We start from the raw sequence: 21,405 nt of genomic DNA, 5'->3' as shown, positions 1-21,405 counted from the left end.
AGCAAGAGCGATTACTCCTCAGACTGGTTGCTTAGTCCCCCTACAATCTGCAACCCCAGAGCTGAAGCTGCCACATGGCTGCAGCTGCACGGCCTCAGGAGCCTCATCCTCTTCTCCTCTAGGTGGTAAAGGCCAATCGTACTCCCAAACTACTGGATCACAAAGTCAACACTGCACTGACCTCTCACTTAGCATCTTGTCCTTATCATCTATGGGTTGATAATTCTGGAAACTGCCACACCTGCTGGTGATCTGAAGTCCCTCCAGCCAGTGGCTGGTCAGGCCTGCCCTGAGGCTAAAACCTCAGGCTAGCTCGGGGCTGGGCTGGGCTCGGGTCCAAGAGCGCTGTGTTGGCCGCTTCCTGCCAGCCTACTGGACTGTCCTCAGAGGGAGGTTAGCTTCCCTCTGTCATTGTGTGGGTTCTGTAGCTCTAAAGTTTGTTTAGAGTCATTTTTTACATGAATTGGAGGAGGTGGGAGCCACAGCCATGAGGAAGTCCTGTTTCTACTCTGCCATCTTGACTTCCCCCTGCCCTGGGTTCCCCCAACTTTTGAAGGATAAAATTATCACTAAGGCAAATCAAGGAGCTATTTGTTCTACTTTATTATCAGTTCTGCTGCTTTTCAGTAGATATCCAGATAATTTTAAACCCCCATCACTACTATATCATGTTTCTGTGGTGGGCATCTTATCTGTTTCCCAAATATCTTATCTATTTCCTCATTCTAGAGGGAATCTGTCAGATGAGATATAAAATATACTTTTTTTTAACCAGCCAGGAAAATTTAAGTAATTTTCCAAAACTTAGAACTGAAATGAGATAAGTAAGTTCACTAATTATTTTTCAGATCCCTCATGATAACACAGAGATAATCCTGTGTCAACACAGGGTAGACTCTGGCAGATTTCAGTATGGTTCTGGACATAGAGGTCCTATTATCGGAGAATAAGCCTACCTAAGGAGGAAGAGGATGTGAAGAACCACCAAATTTTTAGAATATATGTTAACATTAATTTAACTGGTGTTACTCTAGCTGTGAGATATTTGTCCAATGAGCAACAATTTGCTATACTACCAGAGGAATGAAACCACATCCACTTGCAAATTCTCACTAAAAAATGAAATCAGGAGACATAAAGAAGTTTCAGCTTAGTGGCAAGATGACTCACAGGTCTCTTTGGATAGACAAATAAATTGGTATTAGTACCAAATAATTGGCAGAACCAGTTTCATCAAGTCTCTAAAAAATATCATTTCTTGATACACTTGAATATTTTGGCTCACAGTACTCATGATGCATATAGGCAAGGAAACCAACATCAAGACAGTTTTAGCTTATGCTCCAATATCTGCCACAGAGGAAAAAGTACTAGAGATATCCTATGATAAATTTGACAAAATCCTTTAAATCAAATGAAAGCATACATTTTTTTGGTAGAAGAGAGTTGTTTTACAATCATGACCCCCTTCCCCCAGTCTAGCTAATGGAACCAGAGAAAATAAGGGACAAAAAAAGCTGGTAAAAAGGTGCTGATGTATTAAATGAAGTACAAAAACATGACCATTATTCGTTTACAAAATGTGAAGACATCTAATGGAATTAGAAAGGCAGCTTCCCATTGGCTGGCTGAAAATTGGCCATGCCATTGAAAACCTTTCAAATTCTTAACTAGTCAACTCTGGTGACAGTTAAGGCCACTGAGGCAAGAAACAGCTTTGTAGAATAAGATCCCTGTACCTCTACCATAAGGCAGAAGAGGGAAAAGAAGTGACTTCTCTTCTTCTTCCTCTCCATCAGTCATGGTATTCTTCATTGAAGCTATGGGCCCAGTAGGAGGCAAAAAATGTGAAAGCAGGAAGCAACTTCAAGAAACAGAGAAGTCAATTATCAATTCACTAGCAAACTATCCCTGGCAGTTGAGAATCAAATTGCCTAAAGAAGCATACCCAGAGAGCCTGACTGAGTGACTTAGCCCTTAGAGATATTGTGTCTAGGGATAACCCTGCATGAGGACATCACAAGAAGAAAAAGGAGATCAGAATCATATAGTATCTGAAATGTGAATTCTGCCTTTTTCCCTAACAGTAAACTAAGTTTGTACTCACAATTCCCACTACTACCATATGTTTATATATGAGAGTAGACCCTAGGTTCACAGAATGAATGCTTATATAGCTATTGTTCTTATTGTGTCTTTTTAAACAAATGCTTTGCTATGAGTTATTTGTGTTTACTGTGTAACTACGAAAGTTAAGTGTACCTGTGGGGGTGAGTAAGCTATTGTTTTAGGAGTGAGGACCAATAGAGAACCTAAGTCATCCAGGAAAGAGCAAGCAAGTTGGAAGATGACTATTTCTAGAGAGAGTGCTATGTTCACCTTGAGATTTGGTTACTTCAGTGCAAAAGTCAGCATAGGGGAGAAGGATTAATATATTTTTAAAATATTGTTCATAATTAATAAATAAAAGATGTAAAATTACTCAGAAACCTCATCTCTACATGTTACATATATGTTATATGAACACAACATACACATATATGTTTCAAGAAGAGAGTCAGAATTCATTGGGTATGGTAAGCAGGGAGCAACATCACAAAAAGTGAAATTGCCTATATATTGCCTATAAATGACTGGTTGCTAAGTCCTCTCATAATCAGCCATTTGCACTGACAGAACAACTGGCTACAGAAATGGTCAACATTAGTATCAAATGAGAATAGAGAAATAAGACAAAGCTGCATGCAGTTACAATAGCCTCAATCCAACCTATTTAAACAATGTGTTGACTTTGAAAAATGAGAAATTAATAAAAGTAGACACTGACTTTGTCTTAGAGAAGTTTAACCAAGGTTATCAGTTTCCAGAATGAGGAGGCCAAAAGAGCACCGACACTGCCCCAGTCAACAAATTCTTTAACTATTCTTTCCAAGCAAAATGACCCAGCAAACAAAGGCATTATCAGCACAAATGTCTTGTTATATAGAAAGATGGTGGAAGATGAAGATCGAGCAATATAGTATCACAAAACAGCAAAAAGAACTTCCACTTAGAATGGCAACATGTATGGTTGTAGAAGAGCCCAGCTCTCCCACATATACTCCAGCAAAGATCTAAAAAAGACATAAGATCAAATAATGGTTGAGAAATTTTTTTAAAAACTAGTAAGCTCCTCCATCCAGCCTGTGGGAGATGCCTGTGGGCACTGGGAAAAGGGATTCGCTAGAAAATCTGTATGAGTACAGCTAAATAGGACTGAAGCCTTCTAGCACAATGACTGAAGAAGCATATATAGAACTTTAACTTGGTATGATTGGGACTAAGGTAAGAAAAGGGACAGAAACCTACTGTGCTCTGACAAGGGATATTACAAGAAAGCAGGAAGCCTGGAGTGCTTTGACTGGGGACACTCCAGGGGGAGCCAGAAGCCCACAGTACTCTATGGACAGTTCAGGTGGTGAGAGGCTAGAAGCTTTAAAGATTCTGATTAATGATGCTGTGAGATGACCTGAAGACCAGAATGTTCAGAGCACCAACACATAAAGGGAAGTGGAAGACAGTAGCAGCAGTCCTGAAAATCAGGGACAGCACTCCATAGGCCTTTGACTACCCCAGACAAAGAGTGTGAATGGACCCTGACACAAAGTTTCAAATTAGGACGTAGATGTGAGAAATGAGAACAAATCACACACAATGAAGAAATACTATGTATTAACTGAAATAAATATGTATTAAGTTCCTCCTAGGCATAATGTTGGTCACTTTCCTCCTGTTTTGCCTCATTCCTCTTCTTAATAAAGAGTTAGACAAGAAAAAAAAGAGAATAAAACATATAAGAGTATATGATGGATATAAATATAATAGTAATCATAACTGTTAACATGAATGGGATTAACTTAGCAATAAAATGGAAGAGGACAGCTGAATGGAGTAGAAAGCAGAATACAGCAACATGTTTACAAGAAACACACTTGAAATATAAAAATTTATACAGAACAAAAATGAGGATCTGTAGAATAATTTTTTTTATGAATCAGACAAATAAATTAGCAAGTATAGCAAGCATTGCCTGAGGCAAGACAGCAGTAAAAACAGACATGGTTAAAAAGAAAAGTACCTGAGATAATGAAACTGTCAGTCCCTTATATATGTACCAAATGCCATAGCATGATATGTACCAAATGCCATAGCATGTAAGTATTTAATGATGCTTAAAGGAAAAGGTAATTGAATTATAGAGAGAAATATATAGTAAAACTATAACAGCTGAGCTACACAATATGCCCATTTCAGACCTAGACAAATGGAACAAAAAGACAGATAAGAAAGAAGTTAATGACTTGAATGGAATTTTAGAAAAGTTAGTTTTCTGAGAATTACTACATGGAAAGGAAAAGGAATGTGTATATTTTTCAGTAGTACATGTCACCTTTACAAGAACAGACAATATTCTAGGATATGAAAACTTCACAAACAAATGTAGAAAAGTAGAAATATAAAATATTACTGACTATAATGCAATTAAAATGATGGTCAGTAATGGGATCTTAAGAAGTGAATTAAACTTAAATAGAGGCTCACTTAGTCATAAATAATTGATAGGTGAAGACAAAACCATAGGAACAATAAATGATTTCATCAAAGAAAGTTAACGATAATATGACAATATATTAAAACTTGAGGGATATAGACAACACAATCCTCAGGAGGCAAAATATGTCTTTAAACAATTCCATCAGTAAAAGAGAAAGAGACTATCAATGAATTTAGGATGCAACTTTTTTAGAAAGCAGAAAACCAACAAACTGAAAAAAAAAACTTAAACACAAAAACCCAGAAATTTTGATTATTAAATAACACACAAACAAAACTTAAAACAAAAAATTAAGTTGTCCAATAAAAGTAGGGCAGGTTTTTTCCATTAATAAACTAGATAAATAATTAACTAATCTAATAAAAAAACAAAATTGCCAACTCCCAAAAATGAAAAAGGATAATTTATAAACATAAGAAATTATTCAAGACTATTTTGCCCAATTATGTTCCAATAAAACTTATAATTTAAATGAAATTTACAAAACTATCTAAATTTAATGGAACAAAAAAAGAGATTTTAAAAATTTAATCTCAGGGGAAAAAGCCACAAATGAACTCCCAAAGGAAAAAACTCAGGACCAGAAGGATTTACAACTGAACTCAAACATTCAAGGAATAATAATTAATTCTAATAATACCTAGATCAGTGGTTCTCAAACTTTTCCATGGTGGTAGAATCCTTCAGTTTAAACAAAACTTTGGTAGAACCCTTTTAGTAAAATCCTCTAAAGCTATTTTTAATGTGTATTAAGAAAAAACAAAAGGTTCAATTTAAAAAAAAAATTTAAGTTTGGGGAGTTTCAGAGTTCCTTGCAACACAGTTTGAGAAACACTAATACAGATCATTTGTAAAAATAGGAAAAAAGGGGATCCTACCAAATTTCTTCTAGGAAAGAACTATCATCTTGATACCTAAACCAGGGAGAGATAAAGCAGATAAAGAAAACTATAGAACACTATTCCTAATGAATACTGATGAAAAAATCAAATGAAATATTAGCAACAATGCTATAGCAACACATTAAAAGGATTTCACACTATGACCAGGTTGGATTGATACCAAGAACATAGAGTTGATTCAATATTGGAAAAGTTATATACATATGCCATAGTCATTTCAAAAATTCAAAAATCACATGATTATATAAATATAGGAAAAACTTTTTTACAAAATGCATACTCCATCATATTAAAAACATCAAAAGGCATAGGAATAAAGGGAATTTGACATAAGATCATTAAAAGATATTTAAAACCAAGAGGCAGAATTACATATAACAGAGATAGTCTAGAGGCCTTCTCAGTAAGATAAAGGGTAAGCAAAGATCACTGCTACCACTACTATTTGTTATAGAACTAGAAATCTTAACAAAATCACTAACACAAGAAAAAGAAACTGAAAGAATAAGCATAAACAGAGAAAACAAAATCATTTCATTTTTCAGAAGATAATGAATTGAATTACGTTATCAACTGAAAAATAACCAACAACGTAATAGGATATAAAATAAGCCCACAAAAATCATTAACCTTTTTGTAAATTACTTATAAAACCCAGCAGGAAGACATAGGAAAAAAATCTTTTCAAAATAACTTTAGAACATTTTTTTTTAATCTGGGAGATCATCTGCCAAGACACACGTAAGAATTATGGGAATAAACTACAAAAGACTTCATAAAGGGTGGCTAGGTGGTGCAGTGAATAGAGCACCGGCCCTGGAGTCAGGACAACCTGAGTTCAAATATGGCCTCAGACACTTGACACACCTACTAGCCATGTGACTTTGGGCAAGTCACTTAACCCCAATTGCCCTCCAAAAAAAAAAAAGGCAAAAGACTTCATAAAAATAAAAACATTTAAATAATTGCTCATGGTTAGACTATGTCAATATGATAAAAATGATAATACTACTTAAATTACTTTTCAGATTCAGGGTCATACCAATCAAACTGCCAAAAGTATAGAAGATTTACTTTATAGAACAAGGAAAAAAAACTTGTTCATCTGGAGAAACAAAATGTTGAGGATCTCAGAGAAAATAATTTTTAAAAAGTGAAAAGGAAGAGAGGCTAGCAATACCAGTCCTCAAACTATACTACAAAGCAATAATAATCAAAATTATCTGGTGCTGGTTTAAAAAAAGAAAAGTTATCAGTAGAAAAGATTAGGTGCACAAAATGCAGAAATAAGTTAAGAGAATAGGTTGTTTGCTAAATCCAAGGACCTCAACTAATTGGGTAAATTCTCGCTCTCTATTAACAAAAATTAGTAGAAAAGTAGCAAAGCATGGTCAGTATTGGGTTAGACCAACATCTCATTCCCATGTACCCACAACATGCTTCTGAGGGATGTATAACTTAGATCTAGAACGTACTGAAAAAAATTTTTTTGAACAAATAGGAAAAGGATCAGAAAAGGATATTCCTTTTACAATTTTGGATGATGAAGACTTCTTTTTTTTTTTTAAAGCAATTGGGGTTAAGTGACTTGCTCAAGGTTACACAGCCAGTTATTTCTGGGTGTGGTGCTAAGTATCTGAGCCCGGATTCGATCCCAGGTCATCCGGACTCTGGGGCCAGTGCTCTTACTCACTGCACCACCTGGCTTCCCCTAAGCAATTGGGGTTAAGTAACTTGCTCAAGGTTACACGGCCAGGTGTTTCTGGGTGGGTGCTAAGTGTCTGAGCCCGGATTCAATCCCAGGTCATCCCAACTCTGGGGCCGGTACTCCTACTCACTGTGCTACCTGGCCACCCATGAAGACTTCTTCACCAAGCAAGAAAGAAAGGTCATCACAAAACGCAAAGAACAATTTTAATTACATAAAATTGAAGGGTTTCTATACAAATAAAATCAATGCAGCTGGAATTGAAGGGAAAAGAATTTTAGTTGAAGGTAAATAATCTTTGGGGCAAATTTATTTTATAAAGGTCTGATATCCAAGATATTTAGGGGATTTTGATTACATAATTGAAATATTTTGTACCAATAAAATCAACTCAGTTAAAATTAGAAGGTAGACAGAAGGAAAAAAAAAATCTGTGCAGCAGATAAAGGGAAATGGTTTAGATATTTAAGAACAAGAGTCATTCTCCAATCAAGAAATGGCCAAAGGATATAACCAGGCAGCTTTCAAAAGAAGAAAAGCACATTATCAATAACCATATGAAAAATCTCCAAATTATGGGGCGGCTAGGTAGCGCAATGAATAGAGTATCAGCCCTGGAGTCAGGAGGACCTGAGTTCAAATCTGACCTCAGACACTTAACACACACACAAAAAAAACCTAGCCATGTGACCTTGGGCAAGTCACTTAACCCCAATTGCCCTCCAAAAAGCAAAAAAAAAAAAAAAACAACTCCAAATTACTAACAATAAGAGAAATGTAAAATAAAGCAACACTGAGGTTTTACTTCATAGCCATCAGAGTGTCAAATATGATTTAAAAATGACAATTGTTGATTGGGCTATGGGACAACAGGCACATGAATGCATTGTTGGTGGAGCTGTGAATTGTTCCAACCATCCTGGAAAGTAATTTAGAACTAAACCCAGCAATAGTACTATTACCCTAAAGAGGTAAAATAAAGAGGAAAAGTATTCATCATAGCACCTATTTTTGAGGTTCAAAGAACTAGGATCTAAAGGAGTATCCATTAGTTAGAAAATAGCTGAAAAAAATTATGGTATGTGAATGTAAAGGATGCTATTTTTACCATAAGAAATGATGACAAGGACAATTTAGAAGAAACTTGGGAAGACTTGTATGAATGGATGAAGAGTAAAGTGAACAGAGCCAGGGAAGAGAACTTTATGCAGCAGCAATTAAAAGACAAACATATTTGAAAGATTTTAAAAAGAACTGTGGTGAATGCAATGACAAACCAAAATTCCAAAGAATCAGTGAAGAAGTATGCTACCCAGGTCCTTAGAGAGAGATGATAGATTTAGAAATCAGAATGAGACATGTTTTTGACATAGAGAATACAAGAATTTGTTTGCTTGACTATGAGGATTTGTTAAAAGAGTTTAGGATTGCTGTGTTTGGGTTTTTGGGTTTTTTTATTGTTGGGGTGGGGGAGGTAGGAGAAAGAAAATAAATGCTTGTGAATTGGGGGGTGAAAAAGATCAATCAGCAAGCATTTACTATGTACTTGCTATAAAGTCATGTGCTGAGGATACAAATACAAAATCAAAACAGTCCCTTTAAGAAGCATACACTCAAAAGGAGATGTTGGAAAACAAAGTCAGAAAAGCAGCTGGACTACAGAGGCAATCCATGCTGGAGGCAAAAGAATTTTAAAGGTACTCCAGGACTAATTACCAAAATACCTCAAGGAGGGAAAGATCCTAAAAGAATGAAAAAAAAATCATAGTACAACTATCCAAGAAAGGCAATGTGTCATAATGATTAAAGGATCAGCCATGAATTCAGGAATCCAGGATTCAAATCTTGTCTCTGAAACATAAAGACTATATGATTCTAGTCAAATCATAATATTTTACTAGCCCAAGCAACTCTCCTGAGACTAAGTTAGAGACAAGTTGCCCATCTACATTAGTGAACAGTTTCCACACCAGGAATTCCTCAAACTGATTAATTCAAAAGTGCAAGCCAAAAAAAAAAGTTTAATGCCCAAAATAGCAACCAAGAAGACATCAATAACTACTATTTCATATATGTACTTTCTCATCACTATAAAATTTTTAACAAATTTAGTTTCATAGATAAACTTTCATGAAAATGACAGACTATCAGACAACCAGTTCCAACAAACCACATATTCAGTCACACATGACTGACCTCTATATAAAATACACGATTCTGCTGTGTTAATAAAAATTTCATTTCACTCACAATGCAGTCTTAACAGCTCTCCTCTAAGAAGATGTCTCTCATGAGCACATAAAGATTATGCAAGATTATCTGATAAATGTAACCAAAGAGTTAACTTTGTTCAACAATATTTTAAGCAATACATAAAACAGTAAGTTATACACCCAGAAGTGTACACCACTACCATTTAAGTATTTCCTAGGGTAAAGTGTAACTGAAAAAAAAATATTCTACACTTGGTTAGGTTCTCTAAATTCTCCTGTATGACATTGCACTGACCACATTATACAGTAAAACATGCCTACTCAAATCTGGTCTAGTGAACCACACAGGAAAAAAAAATGAATGAAGTTTATTCATCTAGATTATAATACAGAACCAGATATCATATCCCACTGAATTAATCTAATACTACCTCTATCTTAAGACAGCCAGAAGTGGGCAATCAGCTGAGCAAAGAACTGAACTGCAAAAAGACAATGGGGTAGACGTCATGGAAAATTCCACAATGCTTCTAATGATCTCAAGATATCTGCTATCCAAAGTTTAACACTGATAATTTTTAACACCGATAATCTCCCAAGAAAAGCAGCAAGAGAGCTAGAGATGGATAGAGAGCTGGCCTTGAAGTCACAAACACTTGGGCTCAAGGCCCAGCTCTCTTCCACATTTTGGCTGTGTAACCCTGGGTGGGTCATTTAGTCTCTCTTGGTGCTTAAGGCGACTCTCCAAGACTAGAAGTTGCAGCCACCCTGAATTGGTAGAGGGAGTTTCTTTACTGGGAGTTCTATAGTAATGAACTCCGAGGTCCAGTCCCTATTCCTAATCCAATTCTTTGAGAGATGCTATATAGCAAAGAATTATTGACTGCTGTAATCAAAGAGTGATGGAAAGGTACACAGTGGGTATCAGGAGGTAGCAGCACATCACTATGAGCGATAGGCAAAAGAGAAGCAGAATAAAATAAACTGCTTCTTATAGGTATAAGCAAGAAACGAGGTGGGGCAAGCATGTGGAAGGAGTGACAGTCTCAGTGTTGTCCTGGTGAATATAAAATACGAAAAGTGAAGCCTCTGAAGATTAAGAAAGATTGTGTATGAGGATTAATGGAAAGATATGAGTAGAAATCACACAAAAGAAATGGAAGAATTCTATGCTCAAAGAGGAAATGCTCATACCAAGGAGACCACTGATACAGTAAAATGTCAAACAGTACTATTTCAAAAGAGAGATACTTCATCTTTGTTTGGCCTATATAATCCCTTAACTCAATTCATTATTTCAATAAATATGGATGTGTCTGATGGCATATCTCATCCTGTACAATTCCTGTGCCATCTCTATGTTGCCAAGGGTTTCAAAGAAAGTATCTTCTAAGGCCTCAATATAAATCAATTAATATTACAAATATTACAAAATGTTTTTAGTCTTATCCTTAACATTCTGTACACAAATTCTCTATACACTCTTATTCTCCACACAAATCTTACAATCCAACCAAACAAAAACTACTGTCCTTTTCTCTGTCATGCCTTTTGCTTTACCACCTCAATGTCTTTGCCTATGCAGTTCCTCCAAGTTCCCTCTACCTAGATTACCTGGCCCCAGTCTTTACTTATCAAAATCCTACTTATCTTTCACAGTCTAACCCTGTCATATCCTCTATGAAGCCTTCCCTTATTACTCCAACTAGGAACTCTCTGTCTCCCAATTTTGGCACAATCTGTTTGTGCTCCACTTGAAGCAGATGTTATATATTGTTTTTAACTATAGTTATCTGCACACATGAATTCTATACTAAATTGTGAGGTCTTTGAAGCCAGGAAATATAGCTGACCAGTTACAATGTACAACACAATACCCTGCATGCAATAGATGCTCAAGAGATATGTGCTTAATGCATGCAAATATGCTTTGCTTTAGGCAATAGTTTGTGTTCCTGAAAAGTTAAGTAAAAAACAATTTGTATAAACTTAACTCTTATTTTAAACATAAGTGGATAATTGCTATTTAGAAGAAGTCTATTACTATGAATCCTAGTAAAACAAAGATTCACTCTACATTTTTTCTGTTAATCCAGTTTTCATATACCAGGAAATCCTCAACATACAAATGGATCTTATTTTAAAAGTTAATGCCAGTTGGTTCTTGTAACTCTAAATACATTTTCCCCTACAAATAATTTAATTGGTTTAGTATTCACTTTAACCAACAAAAATACTTATTTAACCCTCAACATCACAGAAACACTCTTCATTTTTCATAGTAGTAGAAAAAAAATACTGTGGTTAAATGTACAGCATTTTAGCTGTCATCTATAGCTGAAATGGGTTTTATTGACCACTGGTCACAGAACACCAGAGCTGGAAGGGATATCGGAGGCCATTTATCCAACCCATAAATGAATAAAAATACCTTCTACAAAATATACAACTTCCAGCCTTTGCTTGAAAATCTCTAGTGAAGGAGAATTCACCACCTCCCAAAGCAGAGCATTTCACTTCTGGATAGCTCTAATGAGTAAATGTTTCCATACATTCAGCTGAAATCTGCCTATATGCAATCTCCATCCCCTGGTCCTCATTGCCCCCTGGGGCCAAACATAATACGTTTAATCCCTCTTCCATATAACAGCCCTTCAAATACCAGACAATAACTATTATGCACTAAGTATTTTTTCCTTCAAGCTAAACATCCTCAGTTCCTTAAATCAATACTTTTATGGCATGTGCCTGAAGCTCTTCACCATTCTGGCCACCCTCCTCTGGATTCTTTCCAAGTTAACGATGTCCTTCCAAAATAAGGCACTAAGTAAAAATTGCACATAATATTCCAAATATGGTCTGACCACTATCACCTCCTTAGTTCTGTATAGTACCTCTCTCTCTTAACAAAGTTTACTATCACATTGGGTTTTTTGACTCAACTGTTGATTCACATGGAACTTGCAGTCCTTAAAATCCTCAGATTTTTTTTTTGAATGAACTGTTGTCTAGCCATGTCTCTGCACCTTAAATTTGTCAAGTTATTTTTGAACCCAAATTGAAGACTTTACCTTTATCCCCCGTTAAATTTCATCTTAATAGATTAGGCCCCACATCAATCTAGGAACAGTAAATAAAATTATTTGCACTCAACAACCAGAGAAGCCATGGAGTTCTAGAATATAGGCCCACAGGAAGAACTAAAGAGCACCCAGATAGAACCATATTGACAATGGAATCTGCCCGTTAGACATAAGAAGTCACCAAAGAGCAATATGCCCATATGAAAGGGCACAGATGAAACCCCAACATGATTAGCTGCTATCCATACTGGAAGTGGTTAACCTAGACCTACAGTAACAAGTACTAGTCTCTGAATGACAGTGATCTGATTATCCCTGATGTAAAGTAGGGATTCAATATGTATCTATAGTAAGAATGCATCTATGAATATTGTTTGGACAGGCCTGGAAAATTATTTCCATAGTATTCATTTCCTGACTCCATTGCTTCTCCAGTTTGAGTTGGTGAGTTTCCTACAAGGTTAAACACTCAGGTAATGGTTCCAGAAAAATTGTCCCATGATAACAAAGCTCCTGGGAAGGTGAGATTGTTGCTAGTTTGTGTTTACCATGAACATGATAGGTCTGAGGAATTCACCCAGATTGGTTGAATTGTTAGGGGTATCAACAGCTTTTGAGAAATGGCCCCAGACAAAGCTTACCACGGCTTGGTATACGTGTGCTGTTCTAAACTCCTCTCAGCCCTTTACTATTACTAAGGAAGAACACTCAGGGAAGAGGTAGTACCCTCTCAATAACACTGTTACTATAGGAAATGGTGTTCAAAGTTAGAACTTAAAATTCAGAGTGGCATGACTATCTCTTCCACATCAAATCCCCTACATCCAAAGGGACTACTATCCCCTTCCCTCTACACTATCAGAGAGAAGAAAGGATTCCCCCCACTTCTGCCCTGATAGTAACTATACCAACAACCCTTACCATGGCAGTTGGTGATACTTAGATTTGAGAGAATTTTTTTAAATTAATTAATTTTAGCAGTTATCTTCACCTAGTTTGCTTAAAGGAGAATGCATACTTATGTGTGCACATATACAAACACACAGACAAGTAGGCAGGTATTCAAAGTGCTAAATTCTTAGAAAAAGTACTTTCTAAATCCAATGTACTATTTATTATTATTATAAAGAAAAATAAGAACAAGAAAGCAAAAGATATCCCTAAAATTTAAAGCTTCAAACTATATTTCATAACACTTGTCAATGAATTAGAATAATAAAACCTAAACCATATCACTACCATTTGTATAGAATGAGTTTGAGAGAGCAGACTGAATGACAGCCATGAACAGTTGATCCTATAGTAGACATTAATGATCTTTAACTATAGCTCAGATGAAATGTAGAGTACAAGTTATGTTAAGAAGTTTATGGATGATACTAAGTTGGGCAGTGTTGCTAATATCTTTTAAAATTTTTTAGTTTAACCTTGAAAAATTTAGTAGAGAAGATGAAGGATATCTGTAAAATAATATAACTAGGGAGGGAAATAAGCTATAAAAATACAAGTAAAGAATGATTTGCTTTCCTTTCCCCCCCACAAAGAAAGTCTAAAAAATTATTGTCTAAGGAACAAAATATACATCACAATGACAAAATCTAATATGTCCCATTGCTCAGATAACATAGTGCACTCATAGGTTTTTCTTCCCTCACAACTAAAAGAAGACTTCACTTACCTGGGGATCCTCTGTATCTAAGGAGAGTGAGGCAGTAATATGTAGATCATTATCTAGTTTGAAATAACAAAACAACATAAACACTTATAAAACCATATAAAGAGTTGTATGTCTAACATTTTATCTCTATTCATTTAGTAAAAGAAAAATACCTAGGACTTATTGGACTTTGTTTTTGTGTTATGCAAAAGCTTAAACAATGGAAAGAATTTATATTGGCTGGTTCTTATCAACAATGGTCAAATCTCAGTGGCCAAAACCTGAAACATCAGATACCTGTAACAGTCTTTCTTAAAAGCTGGAAGTCCAACAATAAGAAAATTAAATTAAATTAAGTCTAAGAAATATTGATTACATGAAAGGTCTTGTACTAAAAATTAGTGACACAAGGATAAAAAATGGGCAAAGTTCACAACTTATGGAATTTATATTCTACTGTGGCAGGGTTAGGAGGAGCATAAAGATATGGCATGTACACACATAATTATAATAAAAGATGTGTGTGTATATATGCCCATTGTGTATATACACACACACATGCACACACATGTATATATGTACACAGGTACATATATCTATGTACCTATGTATATATACCTACATATGTACATTCTTTTGCATGTGTTATACTTCATCTCTGTACATATTTATATAGACATACATATATATTCTTGATCCTTTCAGGAATAGACATGTATATTCATATACTACATGATAAGTGTCCTATAAAAAGGCATCTATGCACATATGTCTTTACTGTGTATATGTGTGTGTTTTAGCGAAACATATTCTTGAGTCTTTCAGCATGAAGATGTATATATACATATAAACAAAACATGTAAAACATGATAAATATAATATAAAGAGGCATCTGTGTATGTGTGGGCATGTATAATTATAATTATATGTATATACACATGTGTATATGTATATTCTTGAACTTTTCATGATGTTGATGTATACAAACATACAAAATACTATACAACAAATATAAAAAAGATATCTGTGTACATATGCATGTGTATAAACACACATAAACATTCATATGTACATACACATGTTTATATGTATTCTGGAGTTTTTCAGGCTATATCTACACACACAAAGCAATAAATATAATATAAAGAGGCATATATGTATATGTGTATGTTACATATACACATATTTATATATAGATGTACATGTACATATAAAATATATACACACATATATTCTGGAGCCTTTCAGGATGGAAATGTATACATACTACACAATAAGTATAATATAAAGAGGCAGGGTGGCCAGGTGGCTCAGCGAGTTAGAGCAACGGCTCCAGTGTCGGGATGACCTGGGGATCAAATCCGGGCTCAGATACTTAGCACCACACCTAGAAATAACTGGCCGTGTAACCTTGAACAAGTTACTTAACCCCGATTGCTTTAAAAAAAATAATAACAATATAAAGAGGCAAGTGTATGATCTAAATAAACTGCTTTAGGAAAATCTGTGGAGAGAAAGAATACTTTTATCTGAGATAATCAAAGAAGGTTTAACAGAAGAGGTGCCTCAAATGAAGAGGAAGATTATAACAAGTGGAGATGAAAAAAGGAGTAAATTCCAAGCCTGGGAGATGGCCTGTATAAATGCACAGATATAGGAGATCAAATGTCAAGTTTGGGAAACTTTAATAGTCCAGTTTAATTTTAATGGAAGGTATGATACTGAGGCAGAAAAAGTAGACTGGAACCAGACTGTAGAGGTCCTTAAACCCAGGCTAATACAATTTATCTTACCAGCAAAGGCAACTACCAGAATTTAGTTTTGTGGGGTTTTTTTCTTTTTGATGATGGGAGTGATATGTTCAGACTTGGATCTTAGGAACAATATTTTGGCAAGTGTATGAAAGATTGGAGAGAGTATTAAAGATGGGAGAGAATAAAGGCAGCATCACCCGTTAGGAAGCTACTAAAAAAATCCAGGTGAGAAGACTTGATCTTAGGTGGTAGCTATATAGTAGAGGACAGGTAATGTTGAAATGCTATGGAGGTTGAATCAATAGGACAAAATAGTTATTTAAATATGGAGAGAAGGTGCTAAAAAGAAAATGGTCAAAGACCACTAAAAAATTTTAAGCCTAAGGTAATACAGTTTGGGGTTATGATGATGTCTAAGTTATGATAATTCCTGTTGATGGATGAGGAGGTATGTCATTGGAAATGAGAAGATTTTAAAAAAGGGCTATGTTGTTCAAAGGGGCATCAGTATGAATGCTGAAATAATGGTGAATAAGAATAGTAAATATGGAAATAAGGAATGTGACTCAAGTACTGAAGTCACATGAAGTCACTGAAGTAGTAGGGAGAATGACCTGGTAAATCAGTAGATGATAGTAATAAGAATCTAGCCTGGACAACAAATCCTAAAGAATGAATTTCTGAGTGATGGTGGCAGAAGAATGGTCTAAAAGTTGCAGAATGGACCAAGGAGTATGCTGACCCAACTTTCTAGTCCTAGAATAGGCTGGGGGTAGGGAAGGAGGTAAGAGAATCAGGCAGCTTGAGAGTGGGTGGTAAAAGATAAGAGTTCTTTAGGAAAAAGTAAAGTTTTAACCAGCACCAAAAGACAGAAGAGATATAGGATGAAAGGAAGTCTGCTGACAATAGAGTGGGCAGTTCCAGAGGAAATGACAGAAGAGAAGAGCAATAAATGATGGTTAACTGGAGCTATCTTTTGTTATCTTTAGTTAATGATCACTAAAACAGTAAGTTCCAGGAGGTTGTTAGTGGGATTCTGGGAATGTTGCCACTTCATCTGTTTTGTTTTTCATATTTTGACTATAATGTAATGACTATTTTTATTAATGTTTGCTTTGGCCAAAACATATATACCAATTATATGAGATGTCTTCTCTGGGTATATTTAAGTGATGTTTTGTATTATATATTGATCAAATAGTAGAAAATCTGAGTGGGAGAAAGAGAGAACAATTGCCTATGAAGACCGCTAGTCACTGTACATAATTGTTACTGACTACAAGCTAGGCACGGAGAGGAGTAGCACAAAATGGATGTCAGTTGAATTCACAAAACATTTCTATGCATAGTTCTACAATTTCATTAAGGTCACTTAAAATTTTACTTCTATAATGTAACAGAGAGGGCTTCCTTGAATGATAGTCTCATGCTATTCATTTAAAATTATTTTTAGCTATGCCTTTAATTTCAAATTGCTTTATGCAGCCACTCTGTTTTATTGTTTTGTACTTTATTGCCATGATCATTAAAAGACTACCATCTATGTTGTATATTACCCAGAGTTTGAAAGTCATGTTGGGGTTGTGGAGCCTTGGATTGTTGAGATAACTGATGTGGAAAATCTTCATACACAGGCCCTTCTAACCATGGAAAACAAATGACTGCAAGATACCAATGAGATCTGTTTAAAAAAGAAAGAAATATATTAGTATCAATAAAAAAATCTCAGACATTTAATCTTTTCCATAAAAACATCTGGTAAAATAGGCATGATAGTTCTCATATCAGTCTAATAACAATCGATCCATTTGTTTGCAGTGAGGTACCAAGAATTATGAGAAAGCTCTTACTTATATTGAGCTAAAATTTGCTTCCCTGAAACTTTAATTCATTGAATCTAGTTTTATCCTCCAGAGTAATGGTGTCAAACTCAAAAAGAAACAGGGGCCATTAATCCATATATAAAAATCCCATATATGGGCCAAATATTGACTTAGTTCTTAAATATTATACTGTTTCGGGGCGGCTAAGTGGCACAGTGAACAGAGCACCAGCTCTGGAGTCAGGAGGACCTGAGTTCAAATCCAGCCTCAGACACTTGACACACTTACTAACAGTGTAACCTTAGGCAAGTCACTTAACCCAAAATGCCCTATCATTCCCCCTCCAAAAAGCAAAAAACAAACAAAAAAATATTATACTATGTTTTGTTGTATTTTTATTTATTTTGTTAAATATTTACCAATTACATTTTAATCTAGTTTGGGCTGCACTGAGGAGAGCTGTGAGCCCCATCAAGAAAAGCTACATGTTTGACAGCTCTGCTCAAGAGGTATTTAGGTACCTCTAGATAAGCCTAATACCTATTCCATATAGCAGTGCTTCAAACAATTAACAATGCCTATGTTCCCTTCCCATCTCTACCATCACCACTCAGAACTCTTCCTTTCTTCACACAATTTCCAGTTCCTTCAAAAATTACACACAGAATCCTCACCTCTCTGGTCTCTTGCTGTGCACTGAAAATGAGACACTAAGAACTACAGATTATTTTCCAAATATAATCTGAACAGCAGAGTACAGTGGGATAATTAGAGCTATTAATTTGGACATGATATATCCACTAATGCAGCCTAAGATTAAATAAATTTCTTGGTTTGAGTTTTGTTTTGTTTTTTAACAGACATGACATGCTAATGACTCATTTTGAGTCAACAATCAACTAAAACTTCTATCTTTTCCTACAGAAGTGGCTATTAAGCCAGGATTCTATCATCCTGTTTTCAACATTGATGTTATCTAATTTATTATTCTCTTCTACCCATGTGGAACTGTCATCCATAGATATGATAAATATGTTTGGATTTTTTTTAAATGTCTTCATCCAAGTTGTTGATAAAAATGCTCAACTGGACAAGGTTAAGAAAAAAAATGTGAGGGGCAGCCAGGTAGCACAGCAAGTAAGAGCACCGGCCCCAGTGTTGGGATGACCTGGGGATTGAATCCGGGCTCAGACACTTAGCACCCACCCAGAAATAACTGGCCATGTAACCTTCAGCAAGTTACTTAACCCCAATTGCTTTAAAAACAAACAAAAAAAACCATGTGGCATTCTATTAGATATCTCTATCCAATTCAATACTTTCCTACTTTGATGGATATGTGATTGATTAATCTCTGAAATTTATATTTCCTTCAACTCAACAGATTCTAAATAATTCACACCTTTTTATCCTGTATGATTCTTTTCTCCATGTCCCCCCATAAAACATTTAAAGAAGGCACATCTAGCATGCCAGGAGACTTTCTCTAGATCTCTCAACATTGTATGGGTACCAATGGAGGTTGGTCTTCAAATATCCCTTGTTCTCACTACACACCATTCTACCTCCATTTCTTGTCATACATTTCTGTTATAATCTGTTTTACATATTTACTGCAAAATTTTCATTGGCAATATCATCCAACCTATTCATATCCAATGTGTATGTACTTCCTTTTGGATGACCAGCAATTTTAATTTCAGAGACTGTCATTTTTCTGGCAGAATATTGGTATTTTAAAAGGTAAACCTTTGGCTCAGGTAGAAGCTTGGGATTTATACCTGCCTAGTAGATATTTCAAACTGGGTGTCTCATAGGCATTTTAAACTTAAAATATTCAAATCTGAACTTACTATCTTCCCCTAAAAATCTCCTTCCTAACTTCCCTCTTGCTCTCACAGGTACCACTATCCTTCCAATCACCTAGGCTCACAACCTAGATGCCATCCTCAACTCCTCAACTCTCTCATCCTCCTCATACAATCAGTTGTCAAGTCCTATAATTTCTACTGTCATAACAAGCTCTCATATATGCCTTCCAACACTACCATCAGTCTGAGGCTAACCCTCAAGCACCTCACACTTAGGCTATTGAAAAAGCCTTCTGATTCACCTCTCTGCCTCAAGTCTCTCCCCACTCCAGTCCAACTTCCACTTAGCTATTAAATCAATCTTCCTAAGTCAGAGAATTATATATATAACCACCACCCCGCACACATACCCATGCAATAAATTCCAGTGGTTCCTTATTACCTCCAGGAATAAACAGAATCTTTTGTTTGACTCTCAAAGCCCTTCATATAGCCTGGTCCCTTCCTACTTTCCAGGCATCTTATTCTTTACTCCATTTAACATACTCTGTGGTCCAACAACCCTAGCCTCTGTGCTGTTGTACCCATGATACTCCATATCCCTTCTCATAACATTTTCACTGGATATCTCCCATGCCTCAAGCACTGTATCTCCTCATCTCCATCTCCTAGTTTCCCTGGCTTTCTTCAAGATACAGTTCAGATCTCGACTTGTGCTAGAAGCCTTTCCCAGGCTTCCTTAATCTCCGTGCCTTCCTTCTGAGACTATGCCCCATTTATCCTATATGTATCTGATTTGTGCATAGTTGTTTGCATGCAGTTTTCCTCATTAGACTGTGAACTCACTGAAAGCAAAGACTTATAATTGCCTTTCTTTGCATCCCCATCACTTAGAACAGTATTTGACACACATCAGGTGTTTAATAAATACTCCCTGACTGACAGTAGAAAAGCATATTCAAGGGGCAACTAGGTGGCACAGTGTATAGAGCACCAGCCCTTGGAGTCAGGAGGACCTGAGCTCAAATCTGGCCTTAGACACTTAAGACTTACTAGCCGTGTGACCTTGGGCAAGTCACTTAACCCCAATTGCCCTGCCTTCCCCACTCCAAAAAGCAAAATAAAATTTGAAAAAAAAATTTTTAAAGAAGAAAAGCACATTCAATTTCCCAAAAGCAATCCAGCCTATCCTCCAACTTCTATTCAGTTCTGGACCTAGTTAATTGTCAATTTTCTATTTTTTTCTTTTTTTTGGGGGGGGGAGGTAGGGCAATCGGGGTTAAGTGACTTGCCCAAGGTCACATGGCTAGTTTTGTGTTAAGTGTCTGAGGCCAGATTTGAACTCAGGTCCCCCTTCCTCCAGGGCCAGTGCTCTATTCACTGAACCACCTAGCCACCCCAATTGTCAATTTTCAATGTCTGTTGAATTGATGTATACTGAAGACCAGCTTTATAGCTTATCTACTCAACTGTATCACATAGTCTAGCAAAAAAAAAGCCAAAACATTCTTTTATACAAAGTACTATTCCAATAGTAACCATTATAATGTAAAAGTGATTGTTGTTTCTTGAAGGCCACACCAGCTGGACATAAGGCCTGGAAGGCTGTACAATTCTGTAAAGGTTTCAGTTATAATCCTAGTGACTGTATGTCAGTTTTCTGAGGACCAGTCTATTAAGTTTGGAGAGGTTCATTACCAGTAGGCTAGTCACTGAGTAATGAATTATGTGGCCATGGCTGCCCTTGTAGAAAAATTAGAATATAAAACAGCCATCAATCCTGTGTGAACAGCCACTTTCTACTTCTCCAGTGATGAATGGAAAAGAAATTAAAGGTGCAAAAAATCACCTAGGGTTTTG

General features: G+C 35.9%; 1 protein-coding gene across 6 annotated transcripts in view; it reads right to left on the bottom strand.

The window, feature by feature from the left end:
- Window positions 1-21,405, bottom strand: part of SENP7 (SUMO specific peptidase 7) — a 213,577-nt gene that overhangs the window by 8,464 nt on the left and 183,708 nt on the right. For all 6 annotated transcript variants that reach the window (XM_069065320.1, XM_069065322.1, XM_069065323.1 and 3 more), the window contains 2 exons: window positions 17,468-17,592; window positions 14,179-14,231 (listed from right to left, as the gene is read on the bottom strand). In XM_069065320.1, the coding sequence (XP_068921421.1) occupies window positions 14,179-14,231; window positions 17,468-17,592 (178 nt within the window). The remainder of the gene's footprint in view (window positions 1-14,178; window positions 14,232-17,467; window positions 17,593-21,405) is intronic.

This window comes from Petaurus breviceps, unplaced genomic scaffold, assembly GCF_028583685.1.
Source record: "Petaurus breviceps papuanus isolate PSGF00001 unplaced genomic scaffold, PetGlider_PUasm1.0 90683, whole genome shotgun sequence".
Classification (NCBI taxonomy): Eukaryota; Metazoa; Chordata; class Mammalia; order Diprotodontia; family Petauridae; genus Petaurus; species Petaurus breviceps.
The sequence above is the reverse complement of the archived record's forward strand: the minus strand, read 5'-3'. Positions and strand labels throughout refer to the sequence as shown.